General features: G+C 39.8%; 2 protein-coding genes across 2 annotated transcripts; one reads left to right on the forward strand and one right to left on the reverse strand.

Annotated features, from left to right (window-relative positions):
• Positions 1-765: 765 nt before the first annotated feature.
• serinc2l (serine incorporator 2, like) lies at positions 766-7,363 on the reverse strand. Its single transcript, XM_034102768.2, has 10 exons — positions 7,227-7,363; positions 6,222-6,383; positions 5,894-6,081; positions 5,712-5,791; positions 5,472-5,609; positions 5,111-5,280; positions 4,578-4,668; positions 3,648-3,792; positions 3,350-3,559; positions 766-2,491 (listed from the first exon to the last, which is right to left on the reverse strand). Exons 1-10 carry the CDS (start codon positions 7,263-7,265, stop codon positions 2,353-2,355), a joined length of 1,362 nt encoding a protein of 453 aa, XP_033958659.1. The 5' UTR covers positions 7,266-7,363; the 3' UTR covers positions 766-2,352.
• Positions 7,364-19,964: 12,601 nt separating this feature from the next.
• stmn1b (stathmin 1b) lies at positions 19,965-23,353 on the forward strand. The gene is made up of 5 exons (XM_034102771.2): positions 19,965-20,121; positions 21,741-21,787; positions 22,390-22,559; positions 22,671-22,862; positions 22,953-23,353. Exons 2-5 carry the CDS (start codon positions 21,772-21,774, stop codon positions 23,010-23,012), a joined length of 438 nt encoding a protein of 145 aa, XP_033958662.1. The 5' UTR covers positions 19,965-20,121; positions 21,741-21,771; the 3' UTR covers positions 23,013-23,353.
• Positions 23,354-23,395: the final 42 nt, after the last annotated feature.

Raw genomic sequence — 23,395 nt, forward strand, 5'->3', positions numbered from 1 at the left:
AGCGTCCAAAACCAACAGGCCTCGTCTGCCAGCGAGGCGAGAAGGAAATATCACAGCAGTGGCTGAAAGATCTGGCACACGAATCTCTGTCTCCGTGACAAAACAAGGGACACGTCAGACACTGCTTCGGTTCAGTAAAAGGGGCACAAATCTGGTCAGAGCTATATTTATTTATACACAAGTCTTTCAATATAACTTTGGACCTCTGTGACAGGAAGCCAACATCAGTAAAGGGTCAATACCTTTATATATACAGTCTTTGGTCAAGACAGAGATAAACGGTATTAATGTTTAATGAGGCTAACAGGGAAAACACAGCAGAGATTAAAGGCCAAACAGTAAGACTATCCGTCCAACGTAAAGTGCTGGTAGTGAAGTCATGTGTCAAGCGTATGGATGGCTTCACCTACACGTGATGTCTCACCCAGAGTACAGAACAAGATGTGGTACAAAACCATCAGTCCCAAACTCTGGTATCCCATGACCTGGATCTATGGGCCGATGTACAGAAAGGAATCTGATTGTCTGCACCCTGGCAACACATTAGAGATGGGGAGGTGTCACATCGATGAGGCAACTAAATCCCTCGAAACCTCAACATATTGTTGACCTCAATGCTAATTATTGTACCCCAGTAATTCATTTTTAATTCAATGTTTTGTTTTTAAACTTGCATCCTTGTAACGAACAAGTGAGGACCATTCAACTTTTTTCATGGGACACAACTGTAAGGCTAATATTGAGGTTCCATTCAGACAAAGAAAGTGAAAGACTTCTATCTTTATTAAAAACAAATGTTTATTCATTGATTAGAATATGAATTAATGTCATAGGCCTATCCCTTATTGGCATGCAATGACTGACTCACCACAATGCAAGGCGTTATAGGTACACGTCAGAATTAGTGTTAAATTCCTTTTGAGCCACAGGACTACAGAAAGGCACTTTGTAGTGTTTCAAAAATGGTACATGTCGCAATATAACACTGTGGCAAAAATATTTGGGATATTGTGCCTAAATATTCACCCAAGTAGGGGGATAATGATGAAATGTATAATACAATTAACATGTTCAATAAAGACATTCATTAAAAAAAGATTTGAATGTATCACAGCACTTTGAAAAACTCCATTCACAATACTCATATGCAGCCAGAGAAAAGGAAAATCTGATATGAGTGGGCATAGTCATTTTTGAAAATAGTACAACATAACAAAAGATAACATTTTCAGGATGGTACCCAAGACTTTTTGTACAAAATATACTGCTCTTTTTTCACCCCGTTTCATTCTTATTGAAATTGAGGAAACAACAACATTAAGCATATAGTTATTGTACCACCATCACAACCGTTAATATACCGTAACATTTTACAGCAATGCATTTCTCCTGAAATGTGTTGTAATTCCATTGTAAACTACAACGGAAAATCTTTTTTTTTCACTCAATAACACGCTTTGCAACATTCTTGAAATAATGACATTTGTGAGAGCACTGCAGAGTTCACGCCATCACCTGCTGAGCCGTACCGCTGCACATCGCATAATGCTGACTGCTATAGATCAATAGATGTCTCCCTGCTGCAAACAGGCTGCTATACAGGTGCAGAGCGTTGCCCGTGGCAGTACAAGACACAGTCAGACAGACATGGGAAAGGCCTAGCACCGGAGATAAGTGATCCTATGTTGGAGCAGAAAAGGAAGAGCTGAGGTTACACTGGTGGTCTATTAAGACTCCCCGGCTCAAGGTGGTAAGACGTGGATTTGCATCCAGAGAGCAGCAAGAGGGAAGCCCTGTTATGATGTGAAGGGCGTGTCGTATTAGTCTTATCTAACTCTCACACTCCACTCACTCTGGGGCTCCGGAGAGGGGTTCTCCTGGTTGCCCCAGCATGAAAGAAGTCAAGCTAATCAAGGACACCAGACCTGGCCAATCAGAGGACTGAACTCAAAAGGCCCTTTAAAAAGGTAATCCGTTAGTGAAGTGTCTGAGGTAACGAGTAAGTGCCTTGTTGTTGTGATAGTTCAGACTAAATCCAGCAGAAGGTAGGGCGGGTAGGGAGTAGGTCATTAAAGGTAAGTAATTGGCAAAAGAAAAAAGAAAGTTCTAGCCAAACTTCAGGCTAACTAAAACATCCACTTACAAATATCAAATAACTGTAGGGATTGTCCCACTAAATAATCATATTGAGTGAAGTAAAACAACACCAGCATAAGAACACCAATTAATTACAAAAAAAGAAAAGCATTTCCTTTATACCATTCTTTCCATTTCCTTCAGAGCATCCTTCATATCGCCTAAATCACTTGCCAAGAAAACATAACAACCAAATACAGTTGAAGGAACAGGTGATCAGTTAAAGTCCCTGTCAGGGAAGATGAGAGGGGCGATGAGGGTCCAGAGGTAGAGCCCCAGGCCCAGCCAGCTGGAGGACATCTTCACCCAAACAGCCGGCATGCGGCTCTGCATGGCCTGCGTGGTGGTGTCCGGTCTGAGGAGGACAGAGGGAACATTTAGTCAAACTCAACAACATGTATGTACTGAAATGTATTTAAATACACGTATTTACATTTTTCAGATGTGTATATTACATTTATTTTTATATATTTTTAAATATGTTTTATTCTCTGGGATAGTGAGAAACAGAATTTCGACCCCCCTGTCTGTATATCACAAATAAAGGAATTAACAATAAAATTGAATTTTGACTATGAATGATCAAAAACAGCACTTTATTGGACATTTTTTATACTTTTTTCCTAAATTGAGCTTATTTCAGAAAATCACATTCAAGCTGAGTTGAAGGGATAGATTACTTTCAGGTGAAGCAATGTGCCCTCTGGTGGCCGTGCTGGAGGCCTACAATGCATGAGCAACAACTTCTGAGCATCTTAGAAGCATCAAACCGGTTGCTCACAACTTAACAAAAGTTATTTAAAATGCTGCCAATTTTGGAAGTAAAATCATTTTTGGTTTTTGTATCTCTTACATATGCTGTAGCTATTAATATATTTATGTTTTTTTCCCCAGTAAGAATTCGGTAACAAAATCAAACCAAAATCGTATCTGTTGATCACCAGTTTTTTCAAGCCTTTTGACTTGAAATCAAGCATAGAAATCACAGGTTAAAATAATGTTGTCAAAGACAGTTTAGCTCCATTAGGTGTCCCTGTAAACCATGATAGTGAGAGCAGCATGCACAGTACCAGGACCGTAAAACTACCATAATTAAGAGGAATGCAACTTTCCTGCTGTTACATGCCAAAATGTCTGAAGGACAGGAGGATTCTTCTCTTTCCTACTTGCCTTATATGTAGTATTTAACAATCGGCAAGTGAGACAAACTTACTGTAACCAGTTGGTGAGAGTCATCATGATGTACAGAGAGGCCAGGCAGAGGTGGAAATGGAAAAAGGAGTAGCTGTAGGAGACATTCTCCTCCTCATCGTCCATGGCCCTGAGTATGCCGTCCTCTCCCACCACACCCTCTCCCCCAAACCCCTTACCCTCCTCCGTCTGCATCAGCTTGTTCACCTGGGTGTTACTGGATGACCGAATACTAGGGAAGAGAAGGAGACGGAGAGTTTTAAATAAAATATAATGCAAAACTGAATATAAAATCTAATCTGTGATGGTTTTGACCATACCTTGCATAGAGAGTGCAGAAGAGGAAGATGATCAGACCCACAATGCCCTGAGCATCCCACCACTGCACCTGTCCTGGGTCAGCGGAGGGCTCCGTGGAGCTGACGTTCGACACCAAACTCAACAGGCTGGGGTTACAATTCCGATCTAAGGCATCAGAGCACATGTGAATTAGACATTAAATACACTATATTTAAGTTACGTTATAAGTTATTAAAAATACATCATTACATAGTGAGCTTGTCTGCACTAAACATAATCTTGTGTTGACTATAATGGAAGTGAACAGGTGTCATTTCATATGTAAATAACTGAAGTGTTGACGCTGAAGAGGCCCGAACAGCTAGTGATTTGAGATGTGGAAATATTTGTATAACCTAGTTTACATAATTTTCTATTCTTACATTTCTGGCTCTTACTTTGACATGACTATGAAAACCACTGTTTTCCTCTACACAGGGAACTTCTAAAAGTCTTTCTTTAAATGTAACGAACAACAATGGAACACCAGCACAATCCCAACAGTGCTATCGTATGTTGAAGTGTTCTATGTTTTTAATTGGTCTGTTTCCTGATGTAAAATAATCATCTGTTCCCAGATACCGCGTTCACTTTTGTGTCTGAATGGATTTAAATGTCCTATGTGTAGATAAAATAAACCCTAGTTTCACCACAATCTTGCCCATTGCTGCCATTCACTTAGGAATGGCAGATACAATGAGACAAGGAAAGAACGCTAGCTATCAGCAAAAACAAGCCCTTTGTTCCTATAAAATGCCATAGAAAACTCACCAGAATGATCAGAATGCTGCAGCAGGTAATCACCAAATACATATTTTGACAGAAAACAGTAAGTAGGACTGAAACTGAGGATGCAACCAGAAGCAACCGAAAAGAGCTGCAACTGTGGACTAAGACAGCAAGGCACTTACTCGGATTGTTTGTCATTGCAGACCAAGTGACATACATGGTGTACAGGGAGATGAGAGAAGCCTGGAGCAAACCGGAGTGTGGCTGCGCTTCCTGTTACAACAAGAACAAATATACATCAAGTCACTTTGCCAAAATGTTACAACCACTGCCTTGAAACGAAAGGTAACGTATTTATATTTCTATCAAAAAGTCAAATGAAACTTAAATGAAATACCTCAGATTATCCATAAATATGTTGAAGTACATCTCTTTTCATATTACGTTATACTCTTTAGTATCTACAGTATGCATTCCCTTATTGTGAAGCACTTTGAGCTGCATTTTTTGTATGAAAGAGGCTTAACAAATAAAATGTATTTGTATTATTATAACTTTTGGAAACTGCACCTAACACTAACTTAAGAGCAAAACTAAACTATCCTCATTTATCTACTGCAGAAAGGCTTTTAAACAAATGAAGTTTAAAATGAGATGAGCGGTTATTCATAATATACCTTGATTAGTTTGAATTAGGCCATAGACTGATCCTTACCTGTATCTTGGGAAGGATGGAGACAACGGAGATGATGATGCAGAAGATGAGGTTGAGGCTGATGAAGACTTTGTGCTCAGTGCAGTCATCAGGCTGTGTGTAGTAAACGTAGAAGAGCACCACAGCAGTGATAGCCAGTGCAAAGTAGAGGAAGGTGAAAGACATCAGGCCTGGGAATGACAAGAACATACCTCAACACGAATAGCTTCAAATTTAAGCACTTCGAGATTTGTCTTGGCAGATGAGAAGCGCTATATAAATTAAATATATATTATGTATTAAATATTATGGTGTATATTTATTATTTTGCATAATGTAGAATGACATGGCAAGAAGCCCCTGTTTCAAGTGAGTGCTGTACCTGCAAACCAGCATTTGTTGTCACTATTTTCAGCATTTTCTACCCACACCTTGTTCCAGGAGTGGGCAAAATCAATGAGAAGAATAAGTTGGATTAGAATGAAGATGAAGGATCCCACCACTCCAAAGTAAAACCACACTGTGAAGAGGAAATCAAACACAGCTTATAACGTTTCCTAAAACTGTTGATCAGAAATAAACATATCACTGTTTATAGTAATAATACAAAGCATGTTAGTACCAGTGTGAAAGGTTCCGTCAGGGATGAAGAAAGCTCCCACTGTTATTCCAATCAGGATCAGAAATTTAAAGAACCAAAACCTGGGAAATAGACGTTAACAAACCCACCATCAGTTCAGTAGACAGGCTGAAGCTGCACATCCCATTACACATATATTCCATACAGCCTAATAAAGCACTTACCCATTCTGAAGAGCTGCACGTGGGTCTTTGCTACTACGGACACGAATCATGAGGGCAGCGAACAGAAAGAAGAAGCAAGTCATGGCGAAGCACATGCGGTACACAGACTTGTAGCCCACAATGACATCACAGTTAACGTGGTTTTCTAAACCAGGTATAGTACTTCCTCCCTCGCAAAATCCTGGGATCTAAAGAACCGCAAGACAAATGTGTGTTAATAAGCGTATACAAAAAAAATGAAGTGTAGAGAATGTGCAAACGTTTTTTACAGAACTTTATCTGTAGTGACAGCATTTAGTAACACATTTCAGAGGAAGAGCGATCTTACTTTACGGAGCTGTGTCTCCATTCCTGGAAGGATCATGATGACAGACACCATGGTCCCCAGCAGCAAAAAGAAGGAGAAAACCAGCCGTGTGATGGTGGAGTTATTGGAGGAGGGACAGCAGCCGCACAGAAGGCATGGTGCTGAGCCACACAGACAGGACGCCTGAGAATGATAGAGACGATGAGTGGGAGGGAGAAAAGACAGAGTTCCAGCCACTTAAAAATCTGAAACAGTCAAATGAATGCAGGCAACTTCTTTGGCAGAATGCCATTTGTAATTAGATGTTGTTCCATTAGCAATCCGGCTAGTCAATTATTAACCATGAGGTAGAATTTGCAATAATGGATTCAAGTGGATAAGCCTTTACTCCACATATAAAACTTAAATAGCAGTTGAAGTCAAAACAAATTGGGCAAAACACTTATGTTATTCCAGTTCGCAAAGAAAATGTAGCAAGGGCTGTACTTCCACCTGGCTTTTGAGAAATCAACACAGAGAAAAACAAACATGCATCTCTTTTGTTGACATTGACAGTGACGTAGCTAGTCAATTTTAACTGCATGGAGTAACAGTAATGTTTTATCGGCCAGACAGCTGTTATCCTAGAATGGAGCTAGCAGAAGCATACCACTTCGAACTAACGGTGTTTGCATATGATGAGTCGATATTTGGGTGAGGCTACATTATCCAACATTAGCTAGGTGCAATGGTTCTAGGATAGAGCAAGTGGCCTGTTCTGACACTTCCTGGATCACTATTCACACTGCTGATTCACTATATTGCTAAGACAACTTCCTTTAAATGTACAGCGTTAATTATAGTATGTAGAGTACGGCTCGTTCTAGTCGGTTTAGTTTAATGTTGAAGGTAACGTAAGTTGTCGCTTAATGTAACATTAACGTTAGCTATACATTGCCCAGCTAAGCTTAGTTTAGCTCACCTAAGGTTTGGACGACGAGAGCGAGCTTTTCCTACCGATAAAATCATAACGAAATAAATACTTACACAGCTGGCTAAAGAGCATAATGCCATACAAGCCCCCATTTTCACATTCAATTCCTGATATGATAGTGTACTGTCGAGTGGAAGCTTAGCCTGCCTGGAGAAAACAAACAGGCGGAAGTTACTCGCTTTTCAAAATAAGAGTCTCACGATAACCTCAAATGACACCCTTTTCAACATAAAACACCTCAAATGTTGGATACTGGCCCCACCAAGGCATGTGACTGTGAGTTACATTTATACTGCAGTTTTAGATATGATGACACATGTTTGTGTTGTTAATTTGTTGTATCATGGTTTTTATTTCCAACATAACACATCGTGGTTCTTGTGTATATTTGTAAATTGTGTCTGCAGGGTACAGTGAACAGGAAACTAACTGTGGCATCAACCATCTGTCCTTTCGCTCAGTATCCCAGGAGCTGAGTGTCTGTTTGACTACAAGGATATCAAGAAAGAGCCTGTCAAGTGCTGAAAGAAGGCTCTTCAAAGCCCCTGCTGTTGGTAGTGCACCAGCTCAGTGGGGAGCCAACAGTGATTGTGTTATTAATAGACTATCTAACAAGGAACATGGAATATGTCAGTGCCAGATACTAAATCCATTCTTTAGCGAGGATTGAGATTAGGTTTAGTAAAATCATTCTTCTCTTGGACAAGGAAAAAAATATATATTTTTGTAAATTAAAAAATCTGCCCCATATTAACAGGGGTCACATTGCCTTGAGGAGATCCAAAATATAGGTATGTAGATGGTTATGCAAAGAACATAATAATCAATAGTAAATACAAATTATACAATAAAATAAAAAGACAGTACTTTTTCAAGTCTGATAAACAAGCCTTACACAACCATTTCAAAGATATTCATGTACACAGTGGCGACTGGTCATTAGGGGCAGGTGGGGCACAGCCCCACCTAGTGTCAGCAGAAAGTATTAAAATAATGATTACAACAAAATGCAAAAAATAAATTAAAAAATATATAAAATATATTTTAAGATCATGTTTAATCATCTGATTCGTCTGTACATTGCTGTTTTAGTATGTGTTCTTCTAATTAGTGTCTACAGTGTGTGCCTATTGAGCTGTTTAGAGCCATGTGGGACAACACCTGATCCTGCCCCTCCCTCTGACTGTCTAAGTGAACGGTGACTGCAAAAACTACACTGCGCATGCTCAGAGTATTTTCCTATTTAATGTGTGTGGCAAAAAATAATGACCATAGGGGCAAAGTGCTGCCATCCCCACCATACGTCATCTCACATAATTCAGAGCTGATTGGCTGTAAGTACGTGTGCCGCGAAAAGTGTGGTGTGTGAAGAGGAGACGAGAGAGCTGCAGTGAGGCGTCCTAAAACCAGGAAGTAAGCTGCGCATGGCTTCCCTCCACAAAAAAGCAACGAGATTTCTCCATAGCATTTTAGAAAATAGGTCAAAATAAGATCTGTGGGAAACGTAGCTGTTAGATAAATGCACGTTTTGTTCAGCCGGATAATATCCACATGTCTACCCTACTTTTATCATTTTCGAATCAAAAATCTATTGATTAGATTAATGATAGACTTTTGAAACTACAAGAAGATAAGGAGGACTTTTACAAAAAAGTAATAGAGATTTTTGTCCAGAAGGATAGGCAAATGGACTTAATCTTCAAGTCAAGGTAAGACTGCAATTTTATTGAACATGCGATCTTACTAAGAGAGAACAATTCAATATTTAAATGATAAAATTACATTTTTTTGGGTATCCTTCTGTTGAACTGTCTGTTTAAAAGTAATTGAAGCATCAGACAAAAAAAGCTTTTGAAAATAATATTATATTTTGATTTAATATATTTGTAAACCTGAAGAGTCAGTGCCAGTGCCTCACCAGCCATGAACCTCTCTGCAGAAGCTTATATATAGACATCTGAGTTTGTTGTGCCCCACCACTTTTGTACATATAGAAACGCCACTGCATGTACAGTAGCAATAGATAGAAGAGTTACGACAACGGAAGTCCAAAAACGGTTATCGTCACGTGATTCATGTAGACGAGGATCGTTCCCCGGAAGTTCATGGCGGGCAATGTGAATGCATTGATAACAGGAGATAGAACTACGATTTTTGGTAATTATTAGTGAATAAAGGTTTTGATTTGCAATATTTATACAACAAATCGATATGTGTATGTATTTACATCAATATGTTTTAAAAAATAAAATCGAATTTGCTAATATTAAGTGATAATATTAGGATTAGTGTGAACAACTAGTTTACATGTTAGGCTAACAGTGCCTTGGTTAAAGAGCCTGTTGCTGTTTATTTATAGCTTTGAATTCTTTAAAACCAATATTATCTTCTTAAACTGGTATGGTAGTCAGGAGCATCACTTTCTAATGTTTATTGATACATTTAGAGGGAGGGGATCTAAAGTAATGCTTTAAAATTCAGATTGGATTCATTTCTACCATTTTCTTAAATTCATGGTAGTTTCAGTAATCCCATGGTAATTGAGGACACAAGTTATCTAAATGACTAATGTCGTCTTTATGGCTTTCAGAAAGGACAGGAGACCGACAGGTGACTATCAAAGGACTAGCAGCAGCAGCAGGACTAGCAGCATATGATGATGAAGTTAAATGTGTTGTTTTAGGAACATCCATTGCAAATACATGGAATTCAATAAACATTGAATAGCATATCATGCAGTTTGTCGGTGCCTTTTCCTCCGTGTTGTCCTGGTTTGCTGTGCTGCCTCCTAGTCGCCACCATGGTTTGCTGTGCTGCCTGGGGATGCTCACATCGCTCAGAGAAAGGAGTACGAATGTACGGCTTCCCCACTGACACAGAGCGGAGGAAAAAATGGCTGGCTCAAGTCAGCAGGAGCAATTTCACGACCAACAGCAACAAAATATGTGATGTAATTATATACAAACACTGCATTTGCACTTTTTCACAAAACGAAAACCACACCATTGGGAAAGCTTAATGTTTTGTTTAATACAAAAAAACAGGGAAAGGCTTGAAAAACACTGAGAGTTGAGACTCAGGGTGCAGGGTGAGGGTCTCAGTGCAGGTATTCAGGCTCCATTGAATCCCCCTCTGGTTCTTGTGCTGAAAGAGGGAGTAACAGACAGGAGAAAGGGTTATACACACACAGCACACCTATTGGATGGGAAATGCCTTGGGGAGATAAGGTGTTTACTTATATAAAACAGTAGTATTAAACTTACCTTGTGTTTTCACTCTCACTTAAGTCCCTCTCCCTTTGCCATCAATCCAAAATCAGCTGAGCTGCAACATTATACAGACAGGTAATAATCAACAGAATCACAAGGACACAATATGGCTCTGCTAAAAACACTCACTCTTACACGCACCAAAGTTATATTTATCTAATATTTAACTCCCTCCACCCCCGCATACAATCCCGTTTAGAAGCCCCTCTTCTCTAATTCAACATGTTGGACGAAATGACATTAAGAGAACGGAATTTACAATTAAAAGGCTGTTCAACGTGTGTTGCTAACTTGCTTCGGTATGCTAGCTTAATCTGTTATCTGTAAACGTTCCCTAAATCTACTAATTTAGGGATAATCCACTGACATCCTTTAATACACATGTTCATTAGAATCAGATGTACTGATAATATCCGCAATATAAATCTTTAAACTTCTTCTTACCTTTAAAAGTCCGTCACGAACGGTGTATTATGCTGCAACTCCACAGCTCTGCCAGCCTTGGCGCTAACTTCCAGGGAACGATTGAGAGGCTCCACGATCCGCCATTGCTGTAAAAAAGTGGTCCATTGGAGTGAACGGAGATGTCGTAACTCTTCTATTAAATGGCTCTGAGTAGAAGCTGCTGGGACTCCTAGCGAGTAAATCGCCAGAACGCCGACACCTCCTCATCTCCACCGCTCCCATGTTTTATTTTGTGTTGCCATAAATTAGTCTCTCTACGTTTCTGTGCTGGGCTAATGCTAATGCTAATAATGCTAATGCGAGGATAATAAAATGGCGGCTTCACAAAACTTTTTGGGAGTTTTACGGGGCGTGGTTTGCAATCCGCCCAGCCAATCAGACACAGGACCCTTTTTCTCCCACGAAAGTCCCTGGGGACGGAAAAGGGAGTCCGGCTGCAGACCGCAGCAAGGAGGCGGATCGTATAGGGGCGGATCCTATAGGGGCGTTTCCTAAAGGGTTATGAACCCCGCCCCCACGTATTTCTTAAAGGTATATGACGCTCTCTGTTTCTCATTTATTTTAATGCTTTGAATGAATCATAAACAAACTTTGAAAAATAATAATTATAATTAATTTGTATAAAGAATGAAGAGTATACAACCCACAGAGAAGACAAATTCATAAATTGTAGGCATATCATTTTTCACTGTTTGTGCAGTGGTAGTAATTATTATTCAAATCAATCAACTACGTTTTATGGAAGATATTGCTGTATATCATTTAACAACATGAGTAGAGGTTTCTGTACACCTAAAATACTGAAGTTTAAGTTACTGTCCTGATGTGAATCATTCATTTGTTCATGTTGTGTCTGGTGGTAAGAATAATTAAAAAATATATACAGTACATACAAAGAGGAAAGTCTTTATTAAACAAACATTTTATTGGCTGTTCTAATTATTATTAACCCCATCAGCCATTTTCAAGAGCCGGCTCTTTTAAGTGAACGACGGCGTTTTTTGTTTTGTTTTTGCGGAGAGATCTAGATCGGCATGAAGGCACATTATGCAATGTGCAATGTGGACATTATCCCGCTTATTACACATGGCCACATTCTCAACAAAGTAACGACATGACTCCCAATACTAATTGAAATGCTTTTATGGATTTAGAAAAAGATTGTATTGATTTAAAAAATAGTTGTATTGATTTAAATTGACATGCATCCGCTAAGAAAAGTAGTCCGTTGTTACTGTTTGAACTAACGTAACAACGGCAGGAACTGCTTCTATAGTGTTTTTGAGGAGCTTTTTGATTACTGTAGTGGAAACTTCTGTGTAGCAATGTTTGAGGAGTCACCGACTCAGGAAGGAGACAAGGTAGAGCAGGAGTTTTGATGTCAGAGCACTGATGATTTATTAGGAGGTACGGCCGGAGAATTCACATCACAAGTCACACAGTCACGGTGAGACTGCACGGGTGGGTTGCCACGTCAATTCTGGAGCGCCTCTCTCTTGTCAGCCCATTTAACTGGTTTCAGAGAGAGTCGTCAACATGTTTTGATAAGATAGCTTTAGACAGTTGGGCACACTGAGTCACTTGCTTCCGCCACTTATGGCCTCGAAGATGTCATACCTTGGAGTCCACAAACAACAAAGAAGGAAGTGTCCCAGTGCATCCACAACAAAGACCATCTGTGACCTAGTATTGACCGGTCACAGAATGGGAACAATAACATTATTGGCTGAAGCAGCCTGTGTCCTTAAAGGACAGGAACAATAACATTATTGGCTGAAGCAGCCTGTGTCCTTAAAGGACAGGAACAATAGACGTCAAGGTTGGTCCTGTATGTCACATCTAGGAGTCTGAGATAATTATTTCCCTAACAATTACAGATTTGAAAACATCGTTGCTTGCTTTAAAAGTAGCACAATTCATTATGTCAAACCTTGGAAAGTATCTAGATATCCCTGCCCTAATGCCAAAAGTAACTGGCAACTGAATATGTGTCGCCGTTTGATGTCTGTCTGGACCGCTGCGTAAAAAGGAGGGTTTCTGCCCCATTACTTCTCATAAGAATAAAACACGGAGGACGGAGATCTCTTTTTGTCCCCCTCTTCTCCCCGCTGCAGCCTAGCAGCTGATCTCAAAGCACGCTCCCCTCTCCTGCAGGGAGAAAAACTATATTTATATACTTTATATAGGTTGATACAGTAGCCCCTTTTTTTATAGGTGTTGCTATCTGTTTTGTATAGCGTGGTTCTACAAGCAAGTCAATGCATTCATTGGGTGGTATCAGAGTTACACGGGTCTGTAAATGCAATGAAAACAATTGGCCACAGCAAATAATTTATATTAAACATGTAATTTTTACTTTTGAATACTTCAGTACAAAGGATGCATTGAATAATTTAAGTGATATATATGTACACATAGTGCTGCGTACCGGTACGCCGAACCGGTACCGGACTTGTAAAAAGTTTCGGTTCAAGTCCGGTTAAAACCGGAACGTCGGGAACCGGTACTTGGACTCGCAAAAAAACTAGCACTTACGTATATTCTGGTGTCTGTGGTTATTTAAACATTCCCTGATAAATGTTATTCAGCGTCAATAAATGAGTGCTAATCCCAGTGTGCTCAGTGTACAACATCAGATGTAATTTCACCTTCGATTCACGGTTTGAAAACGTAGCATTTCGCCACATGCTAATGCTAACCGGAAGTGAATAATTTTCAGAATAAAAGTATTAAGTTAATAGTTAGTGAACTTCTGTTTTTTTAAGAATAAAACTGATTTCAATTAAATAGTGTATTTAATTCAAAATTACGCCATATCAACATTGATTTGAATTTCTAACAGTATGTATGTACATCACTATGTATGTAGTATGTACTGTATAATGTACACATGTAGAGTTGTAGAAAATACATGGTGTACAGACAGTACTGTACACTCTGACTGTACATACAGTGTAGCCCAGAGCCCTAGAGATACTATGGCTCTGCTGTATACTATAGTAGGTGTGTAACAGTGTAATGCGTATAGTCTACTCTACACTCTACCTTTCAGCAACGTTTTAGGGATTAGGCTCAGTCAGCTCAGGGACTGTTTGGTTACTTTAGTTTGGTAAATGAAATAAATGTTTGAACTTTGTAGTAGTTCACTGTAGTTGCTGTCATAAGTCATTTGTAGACTAAGTGGAAAAAACAGTTTTTTTACATTTGTACTTTGTAGAGAAATGTAGACACAAGTTGGAAGGGAGCACAATAAACCTGACGAGTTTGAATTTGAGTTGATTATGAGTTAATTTTCAATTGACAATTAGCTCACAATAAGTTCACTTTAGTTACTCACGCAACTTGACACAAGCCATGGGTTCAGGTCCGGACTTATAAGTCCGGACCTGAACCTGAACCTCTGGACTTGAGTCCGGACCTGAACCTGAATGTGAGTCCAGGTACGCAGCACTATGTACACATATAAATCATTAGTCAAAACAGGGCTACATTTGATTTAATTAAAAGGTATAATATGTGGTAAACTGAAGAGCCCTTTGGGAGCCGAAAGAGCCGGCTCTTCTTGGTGAGCCGAGCCAAATGATCCGGCTCACCAAGAAGAGCCGGAATTCCCATCACTCGAACGAATGACTAGGAAACGCCCCTATAGGATCCGCCCCTATACGATCCGCCCCAATACGATCCGCCTCCTTGCTGCGGTCTGCAGCCAGACCCATCTCGAAAAGGGGGTGAAAAGGTTCTCATGAACTAATTTTAGTTCCGGTTCTTTTTGGTGTGAACCGAACGCAACATTTCGGAACTATATCGGAACTAAAGTGGGAAAAGTACTGCGGTGTGAACGCGCCTAAGCAATCTGTGCCATTCTAATCTATTGGTGTAGGTCGGATGATTTCTTTTACAGAACAGAGATGAATATTTGAACAATGTCTGTCAATGAATATATTGTATTTTGTTGAAATCTACTAGGATTATTACCTGTAGTGGGAAATTGTGTGTCATGTTCAATTTTAGTAAAAGTAGCAATGGTGAATTATAAAAAAGTAAAAGTCCTCTATTCAAAAATATTTCTTGAATAAAATTACAAAAGTATTAGCTCTGAATGATACTTAATCCTAAAAAGTAAAAATACTTGTTGTGCTCTATGGCCCATTTCAAAACATATATAAAAAATATATGAATATTCTTGATTATTATTTTGCATAATGTTTCTGCAACTTTTACAAGTGGAGCAACTTTTTTTTAACTTTGTATACTGCTGCTGGATATCTGAACCTGCAATTATATGTTAATGTAAAATATGTCAATTGTTCCCAAGTACAGTTATTGAGTAAATGTACTTGCACCACTGGTTAAACACAGGTGACATTTGATGTTCAATATAATACATTTGTGTTAGTACACCCACAACAAAAGAAAGACTATCGAAGAGACCAATACTGGCCATTGAGGAGGAAGAAAAGGAGGAAGAAGAAGAGGACTCTTCAAATGGTGGATTCAGAAAAGCTGTAACCGACCTACGACCCTGCAGAGTTGACCGCTGCTTCAACAGAGTCAACAAGCCATGAGTTACTCAAATATCCCTACTACACTGCAAAGAAACCCACATTCATGGAGGTTATAATGTTCTGTTACTGTTTGAACTTTATTTTAGAGAGGTGTTGATTCAACTGTATGATCACTTTGGAGGATGTCGTTTTCGGTGATGTAGAACTGTATTGCATTGCGTTGACCACAGTGTTTCTGTTATTTTAGCCACTTGATCAATCGATAGATAGATGGATCAAATTGCAAAATGGCTCATAACCTTTTTCGTGTTACAGTGGTGAAGCATCCAGTCCCCCATAGATTTAAGAAAATCATATGAGATCTGAATTATGGAGCTGTTTGAGAAGTGTCTTGTGTGCAAGTGGGCCTGTGATGTTAAGACCCAAAGGATTGGTACATTCCTTTCAGTGGAACAGCTTTGCACCTATTGTCAGTACTCCCGGCACTGGAATAGCCAACCTGTTCTTGGAATTACTCGAACCGGGAACCTCCAGCCCTCTTTCTTCAAACTTGAAAAGGTTGAATGAAGAACACTTTGTCATTGCATATGGATGATGTTATTGAATCTTTTGCTGCTTGTTCAAATCAAATTATTGAAAATTCTACTACATAAACTTTCCTTTTCATTTTAAATAGATCTTCAAAGCCATGCAGTTGCAGATGTTTCAATATGACACCATACGATAGACCACAAGACCAACACGTTTTTTTTATTCATATATGTTTAGATATACATATCGGCCTACATTTTATGTTTGTACAGAGAAATGAGGTTGGTGGAGAATTTACACATCAGAAGGGAAGATCTAAAGAGGAGCCTGCCATAATAGGAGGCACGTGGTGTGACTCTGGACTGCTATTATTTACATTCATGATTTTCTCTTGTGTTTTTACTTCAAGACTCTACCTGCCATATACTACAACGAACATGCTGACATGAAGGCAGGAGTTGGAGCCGAGCCAATGAAGACGGTGCCAACTTTCCGTAAATGTTATATTGCTTTAGTTTCCATACACATACACGTGTAATAATAATAATGTATTGTCCATGTTGTATTTACTATGGCACCACAGTTTTGAAATCCCAGCCAATAAGTATAAACGAAAGAAAAAAACACTCATTATAAGAACATTTGAAACAGACTTCAAGTCTTTTTTCCCCAAGCTAGAAAAGCCAAATTAAGTTTTTGTGAATATTTCACAGGGTATGAAAAGGACATAATGGACCTCATCTTTGAGAAACTCTTTGTGGACCTGGCACCATACCTGGAAGATGTTTTGAAAATCCCCATTCCAGAGGGACTGTGCATAAAATGAGCTCCAGGACAAGCAGTGGGGCATGGTCAGTTTCACAGTTCAATTAAGGGTTAGTGTCACGATCTGTCTATGTTTTATTTTGTATTGGTTGTCTTTGTTTTCCCGTTTTATTCTGAAAGGTGTGCACCCCCCTAGTTATGTCTGCTCTTACTTCCTGTCTCAGTGCTTTCCTCCTGTTTGATTGCCTGATTGTGTTCACCTGGTGCTCCTGTGTTTTTCCTCCCTCCCCATCTGTGTCTTGTCTGTCTGGTCTTGGTGATCACTCTTGCTGGTCTTTCAGTTGGTGTGAGATCCTTGTCAATGTTGAATGTGTTCACTATGGGAGGGAGTTCTGGGGCCTATACTACGAACCTGGTTCAACCTAACCTGGATATGTTTGAGTTAGCCGGTTGGCTTAATCCAAAACATACGCGCTCTCGCTAAACGGTCCTATGACGCTGGTTATCAAGTGCATCGCTCAAGCCAGCCGTGTCCTATCTAGTTAGGTGCGCGTTCACATGAAAGGGGTGGTATTTGGAGCATTCGACCAATCACAAACATGGAGAAGCGCACTGACAGCGCAGCGTCATACTTCCTGAATGAAAAGTGAACTTTAATACTAGTCAAAAATGAAGAAGTTAAACTTTAAACATCCATGACTTAAACACTTTATCCAGGATACAAGCCACATAGCTGCACCTGCAAGGTGAATACAGCTGGCAAAAGAAAAAGTGTTTGAATGCGTACATTAACAGGTTTATCATATCACTGCCCCGTCTAAAACACGATCTGACTTCAATTACATTTGTCTCGAGTGTTTCGTCAACTTATGTGTTGCTTAAAATAATACTTCTGCATACAGTATGTGACACTGTGAGTGTTGCACGGCCAGATACGGCTCAGCTGTCAGATAAGGAGATATATGATACATTATGAAGTGATATGCCGCGGACTGTACTTAATGTACTCTGATCCGGTTACTTATGTTGTGGCCGATATTTAAGTAAGCTTTCTTAACGCTAATGTTATAATAGTCAGATTGCTCTGAAGATGGAGGTGATATTCTATTAATGTTCACGTTCACACAGTCGGTGATTTTGCCGGCCGTCTTTCCTGCGACGGCAGTTTTTCTGTATTTCCTTTCTCCTGTAATATGACTTGATCGCTTTAAACTCCGCACACTGAGCTCTGATTGGTCAGCAGGCGGTGTTTTCACTGAGTTGAGCTCTTAGCCTGCAACCTAACCTGGGCCCTTTCTCATTTCTCTAACTCCCCTCCTCGACTCCCCTCCTCGACTCCTATCCTCGAGACTTAGTCCCGCCCACAGGAGATGCGAGCGGAGGAGCCGAGGAGGGGAACCGAGGAGAGAGGAGGGAAGCAGCAGGCGGTTAGAGAAATGAGAACTCCTCTCCTCTGAGCGGTCATTTTAAAGAGACGTCCATTAATGATGACAGAAGGCACAGCAGCCCTCTGTCTGATGGACAGATGTGTTCATGACCACTTCTATATTTACTTTGATTCATTCACAGTGCGGTGTAATGAGACAATAACAGGCTACAGATGCGGACACACACACACACACACACACACACACACACACACACACACACACACACACACACACACACACACACACACACACACACACACACACACACACACACACATATATATGTATATATTTATATAAATATATACAATTTCAGAATCAAACAGAGCATTCATAATAACGTAACAATATCAGAGACTTGATATATCCCCCCCCCCCCCTCTCTGGTCGCTGCAATGAGGAAAATAAATTACGGGCCAAAAGTTTTATTTACAAGTATTACAAGTTAAGCAGAGGACACCAAACCAACTGAGACCTGTCTGTCCGCTGCATCTACACACACTGTACCACACACACCTACACATAATCAGGCAACAGCTGTTGCGTATTTTATTATGTGAAGCACTGAATGGTTTTAGAAAAATATCGACTCTTTGTTTGTAGATATCTACTAAAGCAAATAAAGAGAGTAGGCCTGTTATACTGAGTGATATATATTATACACACTGCTCTGCTTTCTGCAGGACCTCACAGCTGTTCTCTCTGCTTTAATATCCAGGGGATGCATGCAGAGCTGTCATTGGCTGAGATAAGTCCGGCCGTGCGTCACGACTCTTTGAAACATCTCTGTTCCCGGAAATGCATCCGCGAAGAAGCCATCAGTGTATCCTTGGTTATAGCTCCTCGATGCTCGATGCGCATTTAGAGAAATGAGATGTCCTTCGACATGGCGTGCTAAAATTCATTTCCGGGTCACTACCGGAGGACAGAGGAGTCGAGGAGGGGGATTTGATGAAATGAGAAAGGGCCCTGGTCCCGACCAAGTTAGCTGCTTAGCATATATTACCATGGGGATCTAGCTTGCTAAAAAGAGAACCAACTTCGGATGACCGGAAAGCCGGAGTTTTCCCTGAATTTAGCCGGCTAAGCGAAAATCCTGCTTCGCAGTATACCCCCCTGGTCTATATGTAAATACTCTTTAGCCTTAAATAATGGTACTTTCAGTTCAACCCTGTATGGGCTCCTGCATTTGGGTCCTGCCTGCTTCGCTCACGCTGACAGTTAGCCGTGTGTAGGGGCCGTGTAGGGTCCTGACCCTAGCTGCCTTTGGCGTCAGGCAGCACAATGCCACAAGGCTTTGCTGGCTCAATACCTGAAAAGTCAATCGCTAAGGTTGTGTAAACATACTGTATATCTACGGTGTCTCAAACACTTTCAGTTCAATCCATCACATTAAAGTAATGTAGAGAATTCTGAAAACATTACATATTTATTTTTCATGTACAGCATTACTTGTAATTTACAGTTTAATCTCAATGTATTTTCCTTTTGAAGTTTAACATTTTTCACACTTGAATACAAATATTTAATGGAGCTAAATGTATATTAATGGCTAGGCCTACTGTATTGTTAATAAACCCACACAAATAGAAACAACAATCAAGCTCCATTTGAACTATTATTTACCAGCCACGTTCAGTGTAACATTTACAAGTGCATATCTCCCATTACGTATTTTGTGGATGATTTAATCGAGAGTTACATAATGTTAGGTAAAGCATGGACTTGTGAGGCTTGTTTTGCTCTCACAGGCAGCCATGAGGTTGTGCCAGGCAGATTGATGTCTGTTTTTTTCCGCGGCCGCCCGCTTAGAGTAACAACACCTCCTATGATTGGTGGATTTGGACCAATGAATGCAAACCTCGCTGGTGACGGTTAGGGCCTGGAGGTTTTCGCGCGAAAACGGACTGTAGATGTTGGCGGTCTGAACGTCTCACAGAGAAGAAGAAGGTCTGCTCTTCAGCTGAAGCACAGCACTTGACGGTGAGAACAATGCTTTTATGCTAATGTTTAATCAGGCTTTCAGACCATTCAAACATTGTATTGGTAAAGTTAAAGGTCAGTGTGGCCACTGAGCATCGTTATGAAGTCTGTTCAGGATCACATAAGTCAACTGTAGTAACGTTAATTAGTATTTTAGTTTATTTTAGTTATGGCCGCCCTGAAGTAAAATGTTAATGTTATCTTTACGTTGCAATTCAAAAAGCCTATAACTTTCGTGTTATTACAAACAGCTTGCTTCAAACTTTAAGACTATTCATTAATTTACAATGTGTGACTTTCTGTGTTGTTCTCAGTCGACATTATGTAATTATGTTAACGTGTTATTGTTACATGTATTAGTCAGCATTTTATTGCTTAATTATCTAATTAACGTTCAGGGTTTTTGTGCAGTTACATTACATTACATTTAGCTGACGCGTTTATCCAAAGCGACTTACAATAAGTGCATTCGACCAGGAAGATACAAACCTTGAAGAAAACAGAATCATATAAGTACATCAGGTTTCATAGAGCAAACACATTTCAAGTGCTACTCAACTGGCTTTAGATAAGCCGGTCCTTTATTAGTATAAAGGGCTTTGTTAGTAATTCTATCACTCGTGGAGTCGAAAGAGATGAGTTTTCAGTCTGCGCCGGAAGATGTGCAAGCGTTCTGCTGTCCTGATTTCAATGGGGAGCTCATTCCACCATTTTGGAGCCAGGATAGCAAACCGACGTGTTTTTGCTGATGGGAACTTGGGTCCCCCTCGCAGTGCGTGTATAGCGAGCCGTTTGGCCGATGCAGAGCGGAGTGCAAATGTTGGGGTGTACGGTTTAACCATGTCCTGCATGTAGGAAGGGCCAGATCCATTCACAGCATGGTACGCAAGTACCATCGTCTTGAAGTGGATTCTAGCAGTTTCTCCAGTGTGTTTGTTTGTCCTGTACAGCTTTTCTATTGCTCCTCCACTGCCATTTTTAAAACAACACATCTGTGCACTCTTATTTTATTCATTGTATGCTGCACTGAGACCCACAATGATCTAATGTTTAGCCCTCTAGTGATAAACCCACATTCTTCATGCCATGCTGCAGACCATGCACTGTGTGGCCATCACGTGCTAATATTAGACTTTTAGTTTAAGCATCAGTAAGGTGGAGAACTGGTTCTGCCTGACAAGTCAAGTCATGTTGTACCCTGACAGATTATTCAAATGTATAAAGAATTCTGTGCAACTATACTGCCATATCAATCTTATGCTGATATTGCTCATTGCAGCCACATGTCATCAAATGTAACAACATAAACAATGATAGAGGAAGGAGGTAATCCAGTAGACCATATGGCTGAAACAATGTGTTTTGATTCTAAAAAACAAAGAAGAGGGAATCTTAGAAAAGTTCTTAAAAGTTTTCTTAAAAGGCCTACACGCATGGTTGACCGATTATCTATCAAAACATAAGCTGTGAGCAGCACCATCGCTGTACTTGCTTTCACTGATCTTGCTGAGAGTACAAGAGTAGCATTCTTTAATATGTGTACAGTTGACTAACCAAAAATAAAAGCCTTTCTAGTTTGATCATGTATTTGATAAAACTGTCTTTTTTATTTTTTTTAGTGGTATAAAAGAGGAACAATCCCCTGCTGAAATGGAAACATTTGGAGGTAGGTTTAAACCACGCAAAATTATAATTAAAGAGATGAGTTGTCTTGGTATGCAATTTCACATGTGTAATGTTAAAAAGTATTTTACAACATTAACTGATTTGTTCAATTTCAGTATGGCTCCACTAAAAATCAGCTGCATATAACTGTTAACTAGAAGAGCTTCTCACCAGAAAAATATTTTAAAGCAAACTTGCTTAAGAGCTCTTAAAGTGCCTCTTCGACTCAAACACGTTATTCCACTTTATACAAGTCACTGGAGTCGATGGTCTAGTTGGTATTAGTGTCGCTAGTTACAAAAACTATCTATACAGTACTAAAAACCTTATTTCGTCACATCTTGTTTTAATTTCCCCTTCATAAGGCTGCCTCACAGCAGGGGTCATTGTTCTCATCTGACCTCTGACAGAGCAGTGAGTCGCAGCAGGAGGCCGGCTTTACGTCCTTTTAATTTTCCTTTGTAAGACAATACATTTCAATCACACATTAACACATTATCTTAGAATGTCAGTGGAGCGTGGACATAGTTTAGGAACAAGTTAATACATATATTACTATACATTCAAATAAATTGTGACCTTGACTTTATCCCAACTCTGCAGACCTCCAAGTGAAAGAGCTGAACAAGCGCTCGTCAGGACAAGCATTTGAGGTCATCCTGAGCCCCACATCTCCAGATGCCAAGAACATTCCAATCTCTCCTCTCAAGAAAAAGCCAACATCACTGGATGAGATTAAGAGGAAACTGGAAGCTGCAGAAGACAGACGCAAGGTATTGTCAGAAATAATATTTCACTAACAGTGTGAAAACTGTTACTGAGCTGTTAAGCCTCGCACGTTGGTTTAGGATTCAGGTTCTTATTGCTAAAGTTCTCTTTGTCAGAGCCAAGAGGCGGACATTCTGAAACAGCTAGCTGAGAAACGAGAGCACGGGAAAGAGGTCGTCCAGAAGGCCTTAGAAGAAGACTGCAAGTTACGCAAGATGGCACAGGAGAAACTCAATCAAAAGATGGAGGCAAACGAGGAGAACCGCACTGCCAGGATGGCGGCACTCAATGAGAAATTCAAGGAGAAGGTAAGCTCTTAATATCAACATATGTCAGGTTTAATGTTGAAATACGTAAAACTACTGTGTTGTGATGCTTCTGCTTTTACACCCCAACAGGACAAGAAGCTTGAAGAAGTGAGGAAGAACAAAGAGGCAATAAAAGAGGATGAGAATTAATTTGTTTATGATCTGGAAAACAGTCTTTACATCTCCAAAGATAAGCTTTATTTTGTATAAACTCACACTCCCATTGTATTTGTTGTGTTAGTTCTGATTATGCTGTTCAAAAGTTACTCACTGTTCGATTTGGTTAGGATATAGTCAGATATGTGTTTTTGGCAGCTAATTTGGTAGTTTTTGTGGTTCAAATTATATTTTTTCATTGTAATTAGTTGTCCCTCTTTCCTATAATGCATCATATAATAGTGTTCTAGTACTGTTAATGTTGTTGCATGTTTAAATATAGGCTACTGTACTTTACCAAGGTTCAACCATTAAAGTCTATATCCCCAAACTAATCTTTATCTGTCTCCTGTGTATGTGTTACGCTACTGACATCT

This window comes from Pseudochaenichthys georgianus, chromosome 16 (genome assembly GCF_902827115.2).
Source record: "Pseudochaenichthys georgianus chromosome 16, fPseGeo1.2, whole genome shotgun sequence".
Taxonomy (NCBI): Eukaryota; Metazoa; Chordata; class Actinopteri; order Perciformes; family Channichthyidae; genus Pseudochaenichthys; species Pseudochaenichthys georgianus.

Coding starts and splice junctions, on each gene's coding strand:
- serinc2l (XM_034102768.2), bottom strand. CDS start 7,265: ATGGGGGCTTGTATGGCATTATGCTCTTTAGCCAGCTGT. Junction 4,669..5,110: donor CCATCCTTCCCAAGATACAG/GTAAGGATCAGT, acceptor TTGTTGTAACAG/GAAGCGCAGCCACACTCCGG. Junction 2,492..3,349: donor ACTCTCACCAACTGGTTACA/GTAAGTTTGTCT, acceptor TGTCCTCCTCAG/ACCGGACACCACCACGCAGG.
- stmn1b (XM_034102771.2), top strand. Junction 22,560..22,670: donor CTGCAGAAGACAGACGCAAG/GTATTGTCAGAA, acceptor TCTCTTTGTCAG/AGCCAAGAGGCGGACATTCT. Junction 22,863..22,952: donor ATGAGAAATTCAAGGAGAAG/GTAAGCTCTTAA, acceptor ACACCCCAACAG/GACAAGAAGCTTGAAGAAGT.